The following is a 22,009-nucleotide window of genomic DNA, read 5'->3' as shown; positions in this document are numbered from 1 at the left end:
TTTTAAAGCAAATGTAAACAAATTTTTCCTTTCTCAACTCACTACCCATACATGGTACTAACGTACTATAAGTTAATTAACCAACCACTCGTGTATGGGCTCAACATAAAAAAAATGTTGTAATAGGTTTCACCTATTACAACATTTAAGTATCTCCCTGTATGTGTGGGTTTTCTATAAACCGAAAATGATGAGGAACCTTCTGGAAGACGTGTGATCGGTGTATCCAAGAAGGGCAGGCAGTCATTGGCTTCTAGTTCCATTGTAAAGTGGATTTTAGGGTGCTGGCTATTTAGATGCACTAAAAATGTATTCAATGTGTCTGGGCCATGTGGCCAAATAGCAAACACATCGTCAACATAGCGTAGCCAGAGACTAGGTTTGAGAGCGGCACTTTACAATGGAACTAGAAGCCAATGACTGCCTACCCTTCTTGGACACACTGATCACACGTCTTCCAGAAGGTTCCTTATCATTTTCGGTTTATAGAAAACCCACACATACAGGGAGATACTTACAAAAACAATCACACCATCGCCCTTCTCGACAATATGGTATCTTAAAAACACTAACCCATAGAGCTAGAGCAATCTGTTCCAATGACATTGCTCTCACTGCTGAACTTTCTCACCTACGTCAAACCTTCTTAATCAATGGTTATAATCCCCATAAAATAGATAACATGCTAAATGCTACCCATAAATCCCCTCTATCTACCACAGAAGACTACAACAAAACCATCACCATCCCATACATTAAAGGCACATCTGAACAGATATCTAGGGTGCTTAACAAACACCAACTACGCACAGTATTTAAACCTTATATAAAATTAGCAACTCTCATCCATTCACCTAAGGACAAATGCACTCCTTTATCACATCCAGGTGTCTACGAAGTGCCCTGTTCCTGCCATCAAGCCTACTACAGACAGACAGGAAGAAATGTGAACATCCGCCTCAGTGAACACAAAAAATATATCCGACACTTTCGCTATGGTAAGTCGGGTCTGGCAGACCATGCTTTGGATACCCCTGCACACAGGATCAATTGGAAAGAAACAAAAGTAATGCACAGAAGCTTCTACAAGTCAGAGAGGTTGTTCCTGGAATCAACAGAATCCTTAAAACATACTCCAAACCTTAACAAGTATGGCTGTATAAATCTACCAAAGATTTGGGAGACAGTCATTCTAAGACCAAATTAATATTTATTACTTTTATTTTTTAATTTATATTTTTTCAAACTTTCTAAGACTATCATTTGGACTACTATTTCAAAACTTGAATTTTTTTTTTTTTTTTTTTTTAAACCTAGATGGCGCCATATTAGGACTTCAGTCTTGTGTTGCACGCTGCAATCACTTATGCTAGCCCCACTGTTACACCGGATTGTGGTTGTCTTGCATTTGTAACAAATTTTGTGTTGTGTGCTCTGAAGATGCTGGATATAATACCAGCGAAATATTAGCTTTTAAGTTAATAAATAGTTATTTTCTTAACCATCTGTGTTCTTATCATACCATGAACCCTATTACAACATGTCTGACGAACACATAAGCCTATCCACGCGTATAAAAAAAATGATTATATGCTCAGAATCCTCTGGATACCAACATCTTATATAATGATTCCATTTCTTTCCATACTAAGAGGTTTCTCTTTGTGTCTATATTACAATATAGAACACTTCAAAGCTTTTACAGATTCACAAAAGATAGTGTTCTTTTCTAAAAAACATCCCATTGTCTATAAATTCTGTTTCCATTTAAGAACTTACATTGGTTAGACTGGGAGAAGTTCTGAAATCTAGAAAAGTGAACATCTCAGTGATAGTGACAAAATTTGCAAAGAAAAATCAAGTTTCATATTATTTGTTCTCATAAACATCATGAGATGGATTGGTCATTGGCTTCAGTACCTTATCTTGATGTTAACTTCATTCCCCCATCTTTCCAGAGTCTTCACAGTCTCATCTTACAAACTATATAAACAGTGCTCTGCATAGCAAGTGTACTAGATGCATCAAAAGGTTGTAATCCAACAAAATTTCTCATCTTTGGATTGTTGATTTCAAAAAAAAAAAAAAACATTACCTGTTTTTTTCCCCAAGTCTCCATTGCTTTTCTCTCTCTCTCTCTAGTGTATTATCCTGATGATATTGCCAGATGTTTGACAGTGAACATGGTTCTTTTTTTTTTTTTTTTTTTCACATTACATATTTTTAATGACTGTATCCCTGTTGTCTTACTTAATCATATTTAATTCTTGTGTTATTTCGTTTTTCATCAAGAAGAATTGTTGGTTTCTCTGTGATGTTTGATTTTACAGAGTTTGTCATAACTCTGATACATTACATATTGCCTACAGGATGTGAAAATCAAACATTGGATTATTAACATAGTTTTTGACCACTTCAGACTTACAGTAAGCAAAATAATACTGTTATTGCATATGATAGTAGTGATACAACTGACTACCACCACCAAATAATTCCTGATATTACACAGGTTTGATTTTTCCTTGGAAGGTTGTAGATGCCACAACTCAACCCCTGCCTATGTTAGTTCTAGATAGTTACTTCAGTCCGATGGTTTTTGTCGGAGAGAGAGGATTTAATTACTGCAGACCATCCAACTTTTATTCATAATGCTTCACAGTATAAACAATACCACAGAGGAAAAAACACATTTATTAAACCAGTATCATCAGGGCACAGTTATAACTGTGACAGGCACATCACTGAACTAAGTAATTATGGAAAATAATTCAAAAACTAGCAAAGTATTAATGAAGCATTATTATAAATAATCAACGACACCTAAGCCTTTCTATATGCATCCAGCTTTTACCAAAGTTCAGTGTATGCTACGTTATATTGGCATGAACATGAGTTCCATTTCTGTTAATGTTTTAGACTTGTTTAGATGATAATCTTGGAAGCTGCCATGAGAAGAATGTCTTCACCCCCTCTCCCTTTTTTTAGGCTTGATATTTAAGTAAATAAATATTTTCTGTGTTAAAAGAAAGTATATGACTGTGTAATGGTTCCTATGAATTTGATATTTTTCAGTTATGTATTGATTCGTAACCTAAGCTTGTTTGTTTTTAGCTGTTATATGTATATTCATCTAATCCAGAAGCCACCAGTTAACATGGCAAAACTGGTCGGTTACTAGTTGTATCAAATTTCCAACCAATTAAAACCCAATTTTCAGTTATCTTATTTAAGTATTTAGTGGATTAAAAAAAAAAAAGCATTGATTAATATTTACCAGTTTTGAATAAGATTTTATGTTGATTTTTGTCTGCACCACTCAACAATAAAAAAAAAAAAAAAAAAAAAAAACTGTGGTTTATCAAACAAACACAAATTGATTTGAAGATTGGAGTGAAAAAATAATAAAATTGCTAAAAACATAAAATATTATCCATTTCAAATGAATTCACATCATTCCATTGCACTAAGGATATAGAAAAAGCAGCACAAGGCTTTCTCTATACCCTTAGGGTGTGGAGATAATGTTGGTATTGTTTTTTTTTTTCTTCTTGCCCTCCCTTCCTGGAACATGCTTGATTCTCTTATACTAGTCAACTAACACTCGCTGCAACTTCCCACATAAAGTGTCAGACCAGGAGCATTCTTTCTTCTTCTCTCAGAGATTCCATCAGGAATGTCAGGAGTCTGTAAATGCTTTCTATCAGTTTCTTATCCTTGCTATTGGTCTTAGTTCAGCAAAACTCTTCTCACATTCTATTAAGTTGATCTCCTCTGTGTATTTTTAGGATGGCCACACACTTTCTCTTACCTTGTGGATTCCATTCCAGGGCTGCATGACATATTTCTTTCATGATCTTTCCTAAGTATATGTCCAATCCATCTAAATTTTCATTTTCTGATTTCAAGGATTTTTTTTTTGCTGATTTGGTCTTTTCCAGAGATCTTCGTTAGTAATAATTTGTGGCCATCAAATTTGAAGTATGGTCGGCAAATATTGGTTTATAAATGTTTTGTAGTTTCCTTTGTATTTCCTTTCAAACCAGCCATGTTTCACATCCATATAAAAAAACTGATTTAATACATGCATTAAATATTTTTGATTTTGTATCTGTGTGAATATTTTTCATTTTCCATACTCTACTAAGTTTTACATATGCACTACTTGCCTTTTGAATCCTTATGTCAACATCTCTAGTTTCTCCTGCATCTGCAGATAAAACACTGCCGAGATATATAAAATGTTAAACAGTTTCAATTTTTCCAGTTTCAGTTGTTCTTCATGCTTGTTGTTCACATTGATTGTCGTTTCTTTTGTTTTGTTTGTATTTATTTTCAAACCAACTTTCAGCGATTCTTCTTGTAATGTTAGTTTGTTTTGGATATCTGCATGTTTGTGAGCAATTTTACATACATGATCTGCATAGTCTAGATCACCCAAAGTTTTGTTTATTTTCCATGATATTCCTTTGGCATATTTCATTACTGTCTGTTCTAGAACTTGATCTAGCACTAGTATAAATAATGAGGGAGATAGCAGACACCTTATCGCACTCCAGTTACAGTTTGAAAGGATTGTGTCAGATATCCATCATGCAGCACTTGGCATTGGAATTTGTTATATCCTTCCTGTATGAGGTTTATTATCTTCTATGGCATTCCCTTGTTTTGAAGTGCATTCCACACACAATCTCTAGCAATGGAATCAAAGGCTTTTTCATAATCCACAAACAGCAAATATAAAGGAAAGTTAAATTCTCCCGACTGTTCGATTATTATTTTTAAGGTTAACCTGTGGTCCATACATGATCTATTTGGCCTAAAACTAGACTGTTCTCTTCTCTTCACTTAAAATATTAAGGATTCTCGAAAGAATAATTTTGCAGAAAATTTTGCTAATGACACATAGCAGGTTTGTGTCCCTTGAATTATTACAGTTACCCAAATCTCCTTTCTTTGGTATTTTTACTATTATTCCTATATTCCAATCCCTACAGAATGTCTCTTTTTCCCAGATATCTTGGAATAGTGGGTAGAGCATATCAGTGAATGTTGTCAGATTTTAGAATCTGTGCTGTGATACCATGATGTCCTGCAACTTTCCCATTTTTCATTTCTTTTATATCTTTTTTTTTATCTCCAATTTAGACGGTGGGCTTGTATCAATTTTTAATTCATCTACTCCTTTTGTTTGTACTCTATCACTGCTACTGTTCAACATTTGAATAAAATATTGTCTCTACCTTTCCAGTTGTTCTTCTGTTGACACTAGAATTTTTTCATTAGATCCTTCATTAGGACATGCTTTTACATGGCTTCTCCAGAAAGTGTTCTTATAATACTGTGTCACTCTCTAGTGTTATACTTATCTGCAGCTTGTTGTGCCCTCAATGCCAGTTCTTCAAACCATTGCCTTTTCTAGCACTTCTCTTAACTTTTTTATATTTGTCTTTAAGTTCGTTTTCCTTTTGGGGGAGTACTTCTTGCACATAATTTCAACTTCTTTTTTTTTTTTTTTTCCTTTCATCCACTAGTCTCCAAGTTTCCATCGATAACTGTTCTTTCTTTCTTTTAGCATATCCTAAAACACATTCTACTGTATCATTAAGGACTTTTTATTTTTACCTTTTTACATTTAGCATCTATATCATCATTCCTTATATCTTCCTCCTTCAAAATTAATATCCATATTTTCCCCTAACTTTATTTTAAATTTAATGCAGACTTCAGCATTTTGTAATTTAGCAACATCAAATTTCCGTCTATTAAATGTTTTTCCCATGATGATTTTTTAATATATAACTACATAGATCCTATTATTAGGTGATGATCTGAGCCAATATCAGCACTTCTTTTATTTCGGACATCTAATAACATTTTCCTGCACCTTTGGCTGAAGGCAATATGATCTATTTGATTCTGTGTTTTGCCATCTTGTGACACCCAAGTTACTTTATGTATTCTCTTATGCTGGAAGATTGTGCCACCTATTACTAAGTTATTATTATTATTTCGGGCGACTCCAGGAGTCCTTAGACTCATCGAGGGAGGCCCTAAACATCATGTCCACACAACTATGCGATTACATTCTCACAGTATCTATAATACCTTGTCTTGAACTCGTTCACCGTCATAGCACCCACAACAGACTCTGGCAGCTTATTCCACTTATTTACCACTCTAAAAGTAAAGAACCCAGCTCTAACACCCCTGCTAACCACACTCTTGCCCAGCTTCCATAGGTGTCCCCTAGTTCTCCCACCACCAGTCCTGATCTCAAAAATATCCTCTGAATTAATCCTATAGAATCCCTTTAGCAATTTGAATGTCTCAATCATATCTCCCCTCCTCCGCCTATCAACTAGTTTCTGCAACCCACAAATCTTCAACCTGTTCTCATATGGTTCATTCCATAGACCTGTTATCATCTTAGTCACTCGCCTCTGGATCCTCTCCACCTCCTCCCCATCAAGAAGGAACCGAGGTGACCAAATCTGGGCACAGTAGTCGAGATGAGGTCTTATCAAGGCTCGGTACAGAGGTACAATAACTTGCTTCTCTCTGCTCGTCAAGGTATTTTTCAACAACCAAGTGAGTTGATGAGCTGATTTAGCTACTTTTGCAGTGTGCCCCCTAAACTTCATCTCCCTATCCACCAACACTCCCAAGTCCCTGGCCTCATCAATCTCTTGGAGTACAGTTCCACCAATGTGGTATACTGCTGCTAATCTTTTCACCCCAAAATGCATAACCTTACATTTTGTCACATTAAATTGACATCCATTCTCCTTAGCCTAGAACTCCAATCTATCTAAGTCATCCTGCAAGACTTTGACATCTTCTGCATTCACTATTGCCCTACCCAACTTTGCATCATCAGCAAACAAATGAATTGTTCCACTTAGATCCTTCCCTATATCGTTAATGAACAGATTAAACAGCAGTGGTCCAAGAACAGAACCCTGTGGCACACCACTAGTCACAGGCCATCTTTGGACTCTACTCCTGAATAAACTACTCTTTGATATCTCTCCATCAACCAACCAACCTTATATCCATTCCCATATGTTGTAGTTTACGGATTAGTATTGCATGTGGTATCCTGTCAAACGCCTTTGCCAGGTCCAGTAGTATCACTGTAAACCCGTTTCCCTTATCCAGTTCAGCTGTCACCTTGTTATAAAACTTGAGCAAGTTACTGAAGCATGATCTACCCTTCACAAATCCATGCTGTCCCCTGTATAGTATCTCGTTTTCATCAATCCATTCCTGTATTTTTCCCTTGACTACTTTCTCTAAGACCTTGACAACGACTCCTGATATGCTGATCGGTTGGTAATTTGCAACCGTAGTCTTGGATCCTCCTTTATGCAGTGAAACTATTTTCCCCTCTTTCCACACCTTCGGGACTAAGCCAGACCTGAGACTCAGATTAAACAACATGGTCAAGGGCACTGATAATTCTTTAGCCGCTTTACGCAAGACCCGTGTCGGTATACCATCCAATCCCACAGATGTGTTCACATTAAGGTTCTGTAATAGACTAGTCACCTCCACTTCATTCATCACTATTCCCGTATAAACTAATGGTTCCTTCATTTTTTCAATGTCACCACCTGGATGATATGCTTTTGCAAAGTGTGCGCTCAGTAACTCCACTATATCGACTGATTCAGTGACCTCCTTACCATCGTCATTCCTTAAAATCATTTTACCGTGTACAGTTTTTTTCTTGCTTGCAGCATATTGAAAGAACTGTTTTGGATTCTCTTTTGCTTGCAAAGCTAGTTTCCTTTCATAATCCGCTTTTGCTTTTTTTACCACACTCGTTACCTTTCTGGCCTGCACTTTATACCGTTCGTGTGCCTGCAGGTCACCCCTTTCTTTAAATTCCCTCCACAGTTGTTTCTTTTTTTGCAGCTCAAGCTTAATGGTGTTATTCATCCATTTAACCCCTACTTGTTTTACTATTAGGACCCTAGGTATACAATCAGCCATTACCTCCTGTAAATGCTCCTTGACCACTTCCCATGCTCTATCGACGTCCAGCCCTTGCAGTTGTACATGCTATGGCACTGATCCAAGCAATCTCCTAAGCTTGTCATACTTGCCAGCACGGTAATTCCACATATACCCTGTCTTAATCGAAAATTCCACACCTTTAGCCACCTCCCAGGTCAAGACCTTATGATCTCTCTCACCAATAGGTGGCAACATGGTCATATTCATTACAGTCAAATTCTCAGATGCTATTACCAGGTCAAGCACTCTCACACCCCTAGTATTTTCAATTACATGCTGTCTCAGATAGTTATCCCTTAATAATTGAATAAAATCCATTTCCTTCCTCACATGTGTCCTCTCCTCCTTCCAATCAATGTTACCATAGTTGAAATCCCCCATAATAATTACCCTCCTTCCACTCATTTCATCAATTTCCCTATGCATACTATCTCCACCATCTATTCCATCACCTGGTCTATAGCAGCACCCAACTGTATATTTTATTTTGCCGGTCTCAATCTCACACCAAATAGCCTCAAATGAGCTCCTTTCACTATCCTGCGATGCAACTTCAATTCTCCTTGGCTGCAGTTCATCAGCTATCATCAATAATACCCTCCCCCCCATTTTATTCTCTCTGTCCCTCCTAAACACACTATAACCTACACATTCTATCCCACTAACTATATCTTCTTCCGTCAGCCATGTTTCACTAATGCCAATAACCTGTGGCCAGGAAGAGCCAATCAAGGCCAAAAATTCTTCCTTCTTGTTCCTAATGCTCCTGGCATTAGTATACATGAAATGCAGTGATCCCTTAGTCCCACCCCTATATTGATACGTTATTCTAAATGACCCATTCCCATTTTTTGTCCTTAGTGCTGACTCGGGTACATTATATACATTCTTACACTCATCTGTCTCACTGATGTCTGCATATCCATTCCCCCCCCTCCTTGGTAGTTCTAGTTTCCCTGGTTTTGCACATCCATTTTCACTTCATTCAGCAACACTCTTTCCAGTCTCCGCACACCAAGTCTATTCAAATGCAGGCCATCCATCTTGTATAAGTTCTTTCGCCCTTCAAACTCATTCCACACGTCCATGAATTCGTTATATTTGCCACACATTCCCACCAACAGTTCACCATTTACATTTCTCTCTTCCAAATCATGCTTGCCCCCATTGCATTTTCCAGCATCTCATTATTTGTACCAACTGTAGCATTGAAGTCACCCATAAGAAGTATCCTCTTGTTACCATGTGTTATCGTCAAGGTTTTATCAAGCAGACTGTAAAACTTTTCTTTTTCTTCAAAGGATTCATTCTCAGTTGGGGCATAGCACTGAACAATTCTTAGTCTTCCAAATTTAGTTTTAAGATTAATTGTTATTATTCGTTCTGAAACTGGTTCCCACTCAATCATTGTTTGACTAATTCTTTTGCTCATGAGGATTCCAACTCCATATTGATGTATATCAGTTATATTAAGCATCCCTGAATGAAGAAACATTCCCACTGGGAAAATTTATCCTACCAGTACCATTCCATCTTACTTCGCTAACCCCCAATAATTCAGTTTTATATTTTTCCATCTCCTTTCTTGGTTGTGCTAGTTTTCCTGTTTGATAGTGTTTTAATTCCATTGGCCAATTTGTGTCCTAATTTTCCAATCTTTAGTTGATACCAAGAAGTCTGTCCAATTTCTGCATTTATCTGACTTGAAAACAGTATTTAAATTTTCAGAGACTTGTGGGTTGTTAGCCCACAGAGTTCCTATTCTGGTGGTAGGGCTGCTACCTCAGCATCGAGACGTGCATTATATATTGCATGTCTCGATGCTGAGTTATAGATGTTTTAGTTATACTGCCGATTCCTAGTGACCAGAGCCTTGTTTGTGATAACAAGTTCTACCATGAGAAAGTGAGGGTAGTATTTGAGTGGGAGCGGCTATGTGTTATATATCATGAAGACAAGGACTTCATAATATTACACAGTCACTACCCTGTAGAACCCTGCATTCTTTCATGTTGATTGTAAATAACTTCCAGCAACAGCATGATGACTTTTTCCTGTTTCTTTGGCCTGTTTAGCCACCTGATCTAACCATATTGAACATTTATAGTATTGATGTAGAAAGATTCATCACTATTTTCTCAAACTCAGAGAGAGAGAGAGACTATCTTGTTTTTGTGGGCAGATATTCTTTTACAATGTTTCTATCATCTTATAGGATCAGTATGCCGAGGTAAAGTATTCAGTTTGTAAGTTTTTCATGATATGTTACTTTGCAATAATTTTTAGTTGATGTAAAATTGTAAAGAGCTTCTGTAGCTCAGTTGGTATTTGAACTCGAGAAAGACCTGCATTCAAATCCTGTTGAGGATGCAAAGACTGAAGGTGAGTTATCTGGTTTCATTGGAGGTGGCAGAGTTTTTCCCTCCTGTAAAAAGGCAAACAATATAGATATTATTAACCACCCTATCATAAGCATTAATCAGATTCTGAGATGCTACATTACTTTGCCATGATATAGAAGACTAACATGAAGGAAGATGGAATAAAGATGGGTAAAATTGTCAAATAAATAGAAATGGAGTATAAATTCTTATTTTTATAGAGTGATAATGCTAAAAAAAAAAATTAGTAGTTAAATTACACTAATGATATTAATTTAAATAAAAATACTATATATACTATAGTATATTTATTTAAATACTTTAATGTATAGTATTTTATTTAATACTAGTTTTAAAATTGCTATAAAACTTTATTAACTTTAGTCTTATGCAATCTGTTTGCTTTATTTTAAAGAGAAACCAAACCAAATTTCGCAGAAGTATTAAAGAAGCTAGAATGTAGCCCAGTATGCCAAGGCTTGGATATGCATTCATTCCTGATGCTGCCAATGCAACGGATAACCCGACTCCCTCTTCTTGTAGATGCTATTTTTCACAGACTCACCTCAAACTCCCCTATCTATGAAAGCTGCAAGTTGGCTTTGGCTGTTCTAAATAAGGTAAACATTTGGTTGATTTGATGTTCAAATTATAAAGCTGAAATCAAGATTAGAAATGCATTACAAAGTCAAAAATCTGATTATATTAATAAAATTTTTCTTTAAAAATTTCCTTTAGAAGTTGAAATAGCAGCTTGCTCTTTGTCTCTATGTGATACAAGAAAGGGCCTTCACCAAACTTGCCATAAAGTTGAAGCCCAGAATTCTCTAGAATGTCATTATAGACTTCAGTATTAAGATTCCCCATCACTGGAACTGGGGACAGGGGGGGGGGGGGTGCTGGTCTGAGGTGCATTTTGTTTACAAGAATTACCTCAGTGTTGTAGCATGTTGTAAATTCTTGTACGTCTTGCAATTTATTTCCTAGATCATTGGTGTTCCAGAACACAATCAGTAGAAAGTTTGGCCTTCTACTTTTGTTAACCTATAATTAGTTTAATAAGGATTCTTTTGTGTTTCATAAACTTGTTTGTGGAGTCCTAGCTAGGATTTGCTTTGCTGAACTCAACAACTCACCCAAAGTTGCTGCTACATTTGCAGCTTAGCTAGATTTGGTTGTTTGCTCAAGTTTGGCTTGTTTTGATAATTTTGATTCCACCACCTGCACGTTTGAGACACATGCTGGTTGGTTTGGTGTGCCATTTGGGAGGAAGTGAGTATCCACATTAGCTGGGGATGTCCATGAGTTTGGTTGAATCTGGTTTTCTCTTGCTGGGTTTTGGGTGGCCAAGTATTGCTTGCACCCTCTGCAGTTTCTGTGTGTGATTTTTTTTTTTTTTTTTTGCAAGAAGGCTGTTGCATAGTTTTCTCCACATATAATGCAGCAGTAATCAGCCTTTCAGCAGCATAACAAGTGGCTGAATTTTTGAATGGTATCGTTGTGTGGCTGATGTCTTCTATTGTAATTGGTTCTGGTTTTATAGTCAAGTTACAGATCTCTCAGTATCAGCTGATTTTCACTTAGACAAGAAGCATTAAGATAAATGGTTAATCATTTATCTGCTTGGAGCATACAACTAATTTTAACAGGGTTTAGTCTGTGGTTTTGGAGATCTTTTATGACTTCCTTGGTGGTTACAAATTCTATTATACTGCATGGTATCATCTTCAAGTTTTTTCATTTTTTAGATCAAACCTGTGGTACTGGATGTTTTGTAGTCAGGCATCATCTCTAGTTGTATTTGGACCACCTCATCTGTGCTCCTGGGCTTTGTAAAATTTATTTATGGCTTTTTGAGGTTGTGGTCACTGCCATCCATTGTTTCTTAGCTCACAGTATAACTGGCATAACCCTTTCCTTATAGTAGTTTATTTCTGCTTTTCATGGGGTGGTTATAGTTTCAATAGATGTTTGTTCCTTGTGTTGTTTTTTTCATGCTCACTTTGCAGAACTTGTGTTTTCTGGGTTAAATCTGAGCCAGCATGTGAGTATAAAGTCTGGGACTCTGTTCTGTTGTTAGTGTTTGAGGTGGGTGTTGGCCTCTCATGCTCAACCTACAATTGGCTGGGCCATTTCATTTCCTCTTCAAGAATTCATAGAACTTCTGAATTATTTATGAATGCCTGCTCAAACTCTAGGCTTTCCCATTGGCAGTCACCCATTTGGATTTGGTAGTACAGTTATAAATTATAAGTTAAGAGAAGAATATGAAATTACTAAGTGTAATAGAGAAGAAAAGGAAAGAGAAATAGCGTAAATCTAGTAACTAACAAGTACTTACCTCAGGAGAAGTCTCGAACCCAAAGTCACTGAGGATCTCAATGAATCACAGTCATTGTATTCTTCAGTCACAATCAGGATACTGAGATCAGATCTGAATCATCCCCAGATTTAGTCTTAACAAGGTTATTGATAGTAGCTCTTTCATAGCTTTTTTTTTTTAATATATATATATATATATATATATATAAAATCTTTCTAATATAAAATGCAATTTCAAGAAGACTCTGTCTTGAAATTGCCTAATGTTCAAAACCTGATTTGTCCATTTATGATACATTATATAATCTTAATGTTCTAAACATTGACTTTCTCGAACTTGTTATCCGATGATAATAAGAAAATCTGTGAGAACAATGAAGTTAATATACTTCCAAATGAAACAGTGGATCAAGTTGTTTTTGAGAAGGTAGGAAGGATTGTGAAATGGACAGATGGTGATTTGCAAGTTGAAGGAAAATAGGAACTTGAATAATTTTTCTGATAAACCTTTGCTGTGTGATCAGTTATTGGAAGCTGGTTTCTTTGTTGAGATAAAAAGGATGCATTAACTAAACTATCCAACCTGGAATCCCTGCTTTTTGATCTGCTCTGGCACAAGATTTTCCTACCTCATTTTATAGCCTTCGTTTGTTGCTTTTACTACTTCCCTTATTCTAACACCTATGCTTTTTGACTACTTATCACTAAAAATTGACTTATGAAGTCAATTTTTAGTGAAGGACATAACTTCTGCCTTTCAACTAATTACCCAAATTGTAGATTGCTTCCTAGGGGACTTTAAATCTATAACACACACACACACTGGCTCCTCTACTCCATCTTCACATATCAAACTAGAAGGGAAGCTGAATTATTTGCCATCAGTCATGACCTATCACAAACAGTTAACGTACCATCCAGAATACCAGACAATTCTCATCATTCTTCCAACATTCTGGACTATTAACTACCTCTCCATCCAAATACACTATGGATGGCTGCTCTCCCCTTAGCAACTCTGATCAAAATCCTATTTGTCTCCTTCTCTACAGTTTGTCCTCCTCCTAGCCAAGTTCAGTCTTGCTTCCTATGGTGCTATTATTGTGCCAGCTCCATGGTCAAATTACTGCTTTTACTCTCCTGATTCAAAAATCTACACTGAACTAATAACTGAAATATTATTCACTGGAATGAAAGTCTTCAATCCCCATTCTACTGCAAACACATAACCCAAATCCAAGTCCTGGTTCTCAAAAAAAAAATGCAACTTTGCAGTCCATGATAAAAATACAGCATGTGATTGTCTGTGAAAATACTAATGGTGGTCGGTGATAGATGCAGTTCATTGTAGATGGAGTTGGTTGTGGAAACAGAGAGTTGTAGAGCAAGTGCTTTCCCTCGATGAGTCCATGGACTCCCTGGAGATGTCTTGTAATAATAATATTCAGATTAAAAACTCCAGCTTCTCATTCAGCTTACATAACAGCCAGAAAAAAAAAAAGTTAAAATGCAATAAACTTGCCTCCTGTTCAACTGGCATTTGAGCCTTCTCATCCCTCACTTGGGCTTTTGGTCATAACTTCTGCCCTTCACTGTCCCCATCTCTCTCCTGCATCCTTATGGTATCATGGTAACCTCACTCAAGGAAAGGGCACACCTCTTGGCATAATTTCCCACACTATCACAAACTCTCCACTGCAAGCCTCCTCTGAACTTTTGCAGAAGGACATCAGGAAAACTCTGATTAATCTCATTACTAATAAGGATCCTGGTGCAGATGGTATTTTTCCAACTGTCCTCAAAATTTTTGCCCCAGAACTAACATCCATCCTGTATTGCTTATATAAGCTATCATATGCTGTTGTCATCTACTCCACAGCATGGAAGCAGTTCCATTGCTCAACAACTAGCTTCGTCACTACCTGGACCCTCAATTAATTAGTGATTGCCAGTATGGATTCTGCCATTTTCACTCTACAACTGACCTCTTTGCAAATCCCACCCACATTTAGACACAGGCCATGGAAAGATTTGGAGAAACCCATGTTATTACTCTCAATATTTCAAAGGCATTCGATCGTGTGTAGCATCAAGACCTCTTAAACAAGCTACTATCTTATGGCCTCTCTCCTGCACTTTATGATTGGATTGCCAACTTCTTCACTAGCCATTCATTGCATGTCATGGTTTATGGCTTCTTTTCATCATACTTCGCTATCAATGCTGGAGTACCCCAGAGTTCTGTACTCTCACCCACTGCTCCCTCCTTCACATCAATGATTTTCTCTCTCTGACTTCAAATCCTATTCAGAGTTTTGGTGATGACAGGACTTTTCATAAATCATTTGAAAAATCCTCTAGTACTCGAATGACAGAAGCCTCAAGATCTTCCAAAACCAGTGATTTAAATACTTATCTCCTCAACATCCTAAAATGGGGTGAAAACAGGCTTAGTAAATTTCAACACCCCCCCCTTACTTTTGATAATCCAATTTCCTTTCAAGATCAACTTTCTCTTCTTGAGCTATCCATCACATCCAGTTTATCCCAGCACAAATATATTATATACAAAGTCTGTCAAAAAATGTATACACACTTTAACAGATGTCATCTATGGACTTTTTTCAAGTTGGATTGAATTACAGTAGCAATGTATAGCATGATGTTCTCTCAAAAGATGTCATTACTCACGTGAATACTAGCATCAACACATGATTGGTAGGACAGTCAAACAAAATAGCCGAGGCACGATTGTTGTTCGAGGAACACAAGACCATTTTAAAGTGGAATTTCAAATCTGAGAATGTTGGTGAAGTTCAGTGACAATGGAGGCATGAGTTTGCAACACAACCTCCAACATGCTTGACAATTGCACGTATTCGTGATAAGTTTGAGACCTGTGGTACCTTCTGTGAGCTGCACAAGGGAAGACTGGGAGGCCTCGCACAGCAACAAGTCCTGCTTCCTCTTCAATGGTGTTTACACGCTCGCCACAGAAGTCTACCACACAATGGGGATGTGAAACGGGAGTTAGCAGTGCAAGCATACGGTGCATTCTTAAAGCAGCTAAATGGAAAGTTTACATCCCAAGATTATTACATGCATTGAATGAAGATGATCCTGATCGAAGAATACAATATTGTGAGTGGTTTCAACACATGGTAGATGAGGATGAGAAGTTTGTGAGGAAGATGGTTTGGTCTGATGAAGCACAATTTAAGCTTAATGAAACAGTGAATCGGCATAAATGTGTTTACTGGGCTCCATAAAATCCAGGCGTTCATATTCACATGGCAGTCAATTTACCTGGGCTCAATGTCTGGTGTGATTATCATCTAGGGGTTTAATAGGACCATTCTTCTTTGAAGGTACTGTTACTGGTCAAGTGTACCTAGACTTGCTACGCACATCCATTTTACCTGCCATTCATGCACTTCATGGGAATGATCAATTTCTTTTCCAACAAGATGGTACACCACCACTGAGATGTGAGAGCTTACCTCGATGAGAGTTTGCAGAGACGATGGATAGGACGAAGAGGTGCAGTTGAGTTTACCCCCCCCCCCCTCCACGTTCTCCTGATTTAACACACCCTTGGACTTCTACCTATTGGGGACTCTAAAGGATTTAGTGTATTGTAGAAAACCAGCTACATTGGCGGCTCTTCGGAAAGAAATTGAAACTGCATGTGCAGCAATCCCGCTGAACAGTTTGCCAGTGTTGCCCAAGTAGTAGTTCGCCATAATAATAAGTGTCTGGTCACTAATGGTAACCACTTTGAGCATCTCATGTAATTGTAGGAGTCAAAGGTAACTTGTATTCATCCCTTGGTGTCTGCATAAATTTAGTATTACAATTTTTATACAAGTTTTTCTTTTGCTGAAGTGTATATGCATTTTTTGACAGAATCTGTACATAACTTTCTCATTCTCTAAAAATTTTGATGTTTTTTTTTTTCTGTTCAAAAAATTATTTCTCTTCTTCTCAACTCCTGACACTTTAAAGTTCTCAGATCTGACCAACCTTGTAATATTTGGGGTGGTGCACCCACAACCTCCCTAAGGAGGTTGTGGATGCTCCTCATTCCTCCATTATACAGTCAGGTGGTCACACAGGTAATGGAAATCATCTGCCACATAATGATTACTGCAGACATCCGTATCTGTGAGATTTGAATCCATTAGTTGTGAAGATGCCAGTCAGGTAAACAGCAGTTTGCATTGTAGGTATTAATGGACTACTGTCCATTAGTACCTACGCTTAGTTAAGAATTACACTATATTTAAGTTCTTTAAAGGGGTAAAACACTGGGACTTGGAGTACTGTTTTTGAGTATTTATATTTTTAAATATATTTTTCTTTAATAAGATTGTTGCTGATTGCAATGAGGGGGCTCGTAAAATGGAAAGAATAGAGGAAATGCTGAAAATTAGTCGACATCTTAGTTTTAAGGACTGCAAAGTAAGTGAATATTATTTTTATTATATATTTATTTATTTATTTGAAAGTGAAAATAAATGGGTTTTTTTATTACATTTCAGAGCTTATAATAAGATGACATAACTGTTTCTGTTTAAATTAAAGAGCTTGTTCTTGCAAACAAAAATGGTATATGAATAATTTCTATATAATGCTTATTTATTTATTTATTTTATCATTCATTGAATAGCTTGAATCACATGGTTTGCGAATGTTCACTTCACTTTATCACAGTGTCACCTGATGAATCCATTCCATCTGAAGAGTTGTGCATTGTCTCCTTCATCAGCTTTTAAGGATGGCATTTTTCATCAAAATGTTTATCACTAATTTGGCCCAAGGATATGTTCAGCATTATTGTATGTTGCGCCAGATGAATTTTTGCATATCATAAGAGGAAATCTAACTCTGCACTCTTAAAAATAATTGGATGGGTCAGATAGAGCAGTATTCTGGGTGCAGTAAGAGGTTAGTTTGACAAAAGTTATATGGGACTTGGAGGAGTTTTTACTGTCCATTTTGATCTTCCAGAAGAATATACGATTACTTCCAACATATGTTTTCAAAAACTAGAGTAAGTGCTACATGAACTTTTCAGCACTGGTTCATTTGAAACAGTTGCTCTTCCAACAAGCTATTATTCTTAGTGTTGGAAGTTTTTCCCCACTTGGTTAGACCATAATAAATTTAGTTTAATCCTTTATCCAAGTGTAAACAAACAAAGTTTGCACCTGAAGTATCTTCAGGACTGAGGCAACTCGTGGTAAAGGTGGACCAAGATCTCATTACTTTTCTTAGTATCTCCCAGAATGCAAAGCACATCTCCTTGTAGACATGTATAACACTATGCATTAAGGTAAGGACCACTACCCAAACCAGTTTTGACCTTTATTGAGGTCTCGTCAGCAGGAGCCATACCCGGAGATGGTGATACTTGTCCTGAAGATACTTCAGGCCCTTCTCTTAATGCATAGCATTATACATTTTTTTAAGTTAAAGGGATATTACATCCTATATTGTTTCTTAGCCGAATAAGAAACTCAAAGAGTTTCATGCTGAATATAGAAACTATATAAAGTTCGGCGATTCCAAGCGTAAGCAAATACCTGGATACTGCAGCAACTGACCCTTTAGGTAGTGCAAGCTGAGGAACTCATATCAAAGGTGGTGCAAGCTCCGATCACTATTCTTGATATTTACCCATAATGTGAACTTAGCTCCTAGGAGCTGTATTATTGTTCAATATTGAACAATAATAAAACAATAATAATTAGCTCCTAGGAGCTAAGTTCACATTATGGGTAAATATCAAGAATAGTGATCGGAGCTTGCACCACCTTTGATATGAGTTCCTCAGCTTGCACTACCTAAAGGGTCAGTTGCTGCAGTATCCAGGTATTTGCTTACGCTTGGAATCGCTGAACTTTATATAGTTTCTATATTCGGCATGAAACTCTTTGAGTTTCTTATTCGGCATGAAACTCTTTGAGTTTCTTATTCGGCTAAGAAACAATATAGGATGTAATATCCCTTTAACTTAAATAAGTTATGTCGCCAAATTGAAGCCTTTGGCTCTTCATATAATTAGTAATAGCATTATACATGTTCTCAAGGAGATGTACTTTGCATTGTGGGAGATACTAAAACAAGTGATGAGAGCTTGGTCCACCTTTATCACGAGTTGCCTCAGTCCTGAAGATACTTCAGGTGCAGACTTTGTTTGCTTACACTTAGATAAAGGATTAAACTAAATTTATCATCATCATCATCATCAAATTCCTGCCATGTACCCTCAAGGGGTGTACAGGATATGACAGTACTACATGAAAAATTTACATCATTACTAACTTCCTATCTACAATTTTCCTCCAAATCAGTCTGTTACTTGTCAAGACTCCAACATTATCAGATCTTATATTTCTATCGTCTAAGGCACTTTGTACCGTATCAATCCACCTATATCTTGGTCTTCCTCTGGGTCGTTTTCCTGCCAACTTGGCAGAGAACACTTGTTTTGCTAATCTTTCCTCTCCCATTCTATTTAAGTGACCATACCACCTGAGATTAGCTCTGCTAACACATTCCTGGATGCTGACAATGTCAAGTTCTTTCCTAATATCCTCATTTTTAATATGATATTGCCATTGATGCCATCTGTTCACGCCACTGATCTTTCTCGGGACTCTCATATCTGCAGTCTCTAGTCTTTGGTCAAGTGTTTTACTTCTGACCCAGCTCTCGGATCCATAAGTTAAAACGGGTTTGAACACTGTCTTGTATACTAATTTAGTATTCCGACTAATTTCTCTCTTATTCCATATGAATTTATTCAATTGACTTCCCACCATACCAGCTTTGCTGATTCTGTTGTCGATTTCTATATTTAATTTACCATCTTCAGTAAAAATCATACCTAAGTAACTGAAATGTTTTACTTGTTCAACAGGTTCTCCATTCACAACACAGTTGACATTTTCAATGATTCTGCCTATTTTCATTGTTTTTGTCTTTTTATTGCTGACCTTCATACCATATCTATTACAACAGCTATTCAATTTAGTCAGAGAATCTTGCAGACTTGTAGCGGATTTATTTAGAAGTATAACATCATCCGCATAAAGCAAAGAGCTGACATTAACATCTCCAATTTTGATATCAGGTTTAATACCACTTTCCTTCATAATGTGATCCATATAGATAATGAATAACAGAGGGGATAATGTACATCCTTGTCTCACACCAGATTGAACATTAAAACATCTTCCTGTACTTCCTTCAATTCTAACTGCTGACTTACAACTCAAATAAAGACTAAGTATTGCTTGATATAATGCCCCATCGACACCATATAACTGCAGCGTATTGAATAGCTTCTCTCTTGGCACCTTGTCATATGCCTTTTCCAAATCGACAAAACTTAAATACAGATCTTTGTTATATTCCCATGCTTTCTCGACTATTTGTCGTAAAGTGAAGATCTGATCCTGACAGCCTCTATTTGGCCTGAATCCAGCTTGTTCTTCACCAAACTTTCCTTCCACAATTCTTCTCAACCGTTTCTCAAGTATACTTGCATAGATCTTGCTAGGAACACTCAGTAGGGAAATACCTCTGTAATTCTCACATGCAGTTTTATTTCCCTTTTTATATATGGGTACTATGAGAGCTCTACTCCAATCATCGGGAATTCGTCCCTCAGTCCAGGCTTTCTGAACTATGCAGTGCAGCCACTGTAAGACTTTTATACCACCATACTTCAGCATTTCTGGTCGAATATCATCTACTCCTGCTGCCTTTCCACATTTCAAGCCTTTGATGGCTTTTTCTACTTCAAGTATGGATATGTATTCCTGACTGCATGCCTGGTCAGTGTTTTTTATCACTGTGCTGTCATCACTGCTTGTTTCATTTAGCAGTTTTTCAAAGTAATTACTCCATACTTCAAGGATATCTTTTTCTCTCATTTTCATGTCACCTTTATCATCTCTAACTCCTTTTACAGCACTCTTTCCTCCATTCCTAAGCTTCTTCAGCAACCTCCAGAATATTTTGCCACCTTCTTGATATTTATTTTCTATATTCTTGCCAAAGTCCTCCCATGACTTTTGTTTAGCTATTTTTACACACTGTTTAGCATTCTTACATTTGTCTCTGTATTCTGTAAGAGTAAAAGCTGACTTATTTGCCAGGAACTTTTGATTTGCTTTCTTCTTTTCCTTCACTGCCTCTTTAACTTCCTGTGTCCATCAGGGAGTTTTTATTTTTTTATCTTTGCACACAACCTCACCACATGCCTCTCTGGCAGAATCAATCAATGTTTTCTTCAGAGTTTACCACTGAATCTCCAAGGTTTGATTCCTGTTCTCAAACTGTTTCATTTTCTTTTCAATAATCTTTCTGTATTTTAGTCTACAGTTCACATCTGAGAGCTGCTCAACTTTTATTCGCTTTAAAACTTTCTTACATGTTATTCTTTTCAATATGAAATTCAATTTTATCCTGCTTAAGACTAAATAGTGATCACTTCCAATTTCAAATCCTCTGTACACTCTGGTGTCCTGCACCAGGGAGAAAACATCACTATCAACAATAACATAGTCAGTGAGACTTTTCTTATTCCTAGCGTCTTCTCTCCATGTGAATTTGTGCACATTTTTATGTTGGAACATGGTGTTAGTAATAACCAGTCCATGTCCTGAGCAGAAATCCAACAGATATTTGCCATTATTATTAGCTTTGCTCTTTTCTCCAAATTTTCCCAAAATATATTTGTATATCTGACAATCATTTCCTACTCTGCTATTTAGATCCCCAACAAGGACCAACTTTTCCTTTTTCATTGTGTCGGTTGCTTTTTTTAGAGCATCAAAAAATTCCACCACTTCTAGCTTAGTAGAACCTTCTGTGGGACCATAGGCACAAATAAGTCTCATTGTCCAGTTCCCCATTCTCATATTTGCCCACCTTACTCTACTTGAGACTGACTGCCATTCAAGAAGATTAGCCTCATATTTTGTGTTGAATACTATGGCTACTCCTTCTTTTCCTTGATTGTCATTGCCTGAATATAACATTTTGTATTTATTGCTCAGAAAGATCTCACCAGTTTTGGTCTTTTTTGTTTCAGTCACCCCTATTATGTCGATCTGGTACTTATCTAATTCCTCAGCTAGCTCCATTTCTTTGCCATTCAGGCTTCTTACATTGATAGTACCGATCTTTAACACTGGTGATGTTGAATTGGGGTTTGTTTTCAGATTTGTTCCAGTAGCTGACTTTTCGCTGTTCGCCCTGGTTCCCTGGCGAAA

General features: G+C 36.9%; 1 protein-coding gene across 1 annotated transcript in view; it reads left to right on the top strand.

Annotated features, from left to right (window-relative positions):
• Exn (Ephexin) overlaps nucleotides 1-22,009 on the top strand; it is a 265,308-nt gene that overhangs the window by 132,515 nt on the left and 110,784 nt on the right. The window contains exons 7-8 of the mRNA XM_090413075.1: nucleotides 10,816-11,020; nucleotides 17,091-17,183. Of these exons, the coding sequence (XP_090269201.1) occupies nucleotides 10,816-11,020; nucleotides 17,091-17,183 (298 nt within the window). The remainder of the gene's footprint in view (nucleotides 1-10,815; nucleotides 11,021-17,090; nucleotides 17,184-22,009) is intronic.

The sequence above is a fragment of the Typopeltis vanoorti genome, chromosome 2 (assembly GCF_054136105.1).
Source record: "Typopeltis vanoorti isolate ZY-2024b chromosome 2, IOZ_Tvanoo_1.0, whole genome shotgun sequence".
NCBI lineage: Eukaryota > Metazoa > Arthropoda > Arachnida > Uropygi > Thelyphonidae > Typopeltis > Typopeltis vanoorti.
The sequence above is the reverse complement of the archived record's forward strand: the minus strand, read 5'-3'. Positions and strand labels throughout refer to the sequence as shown.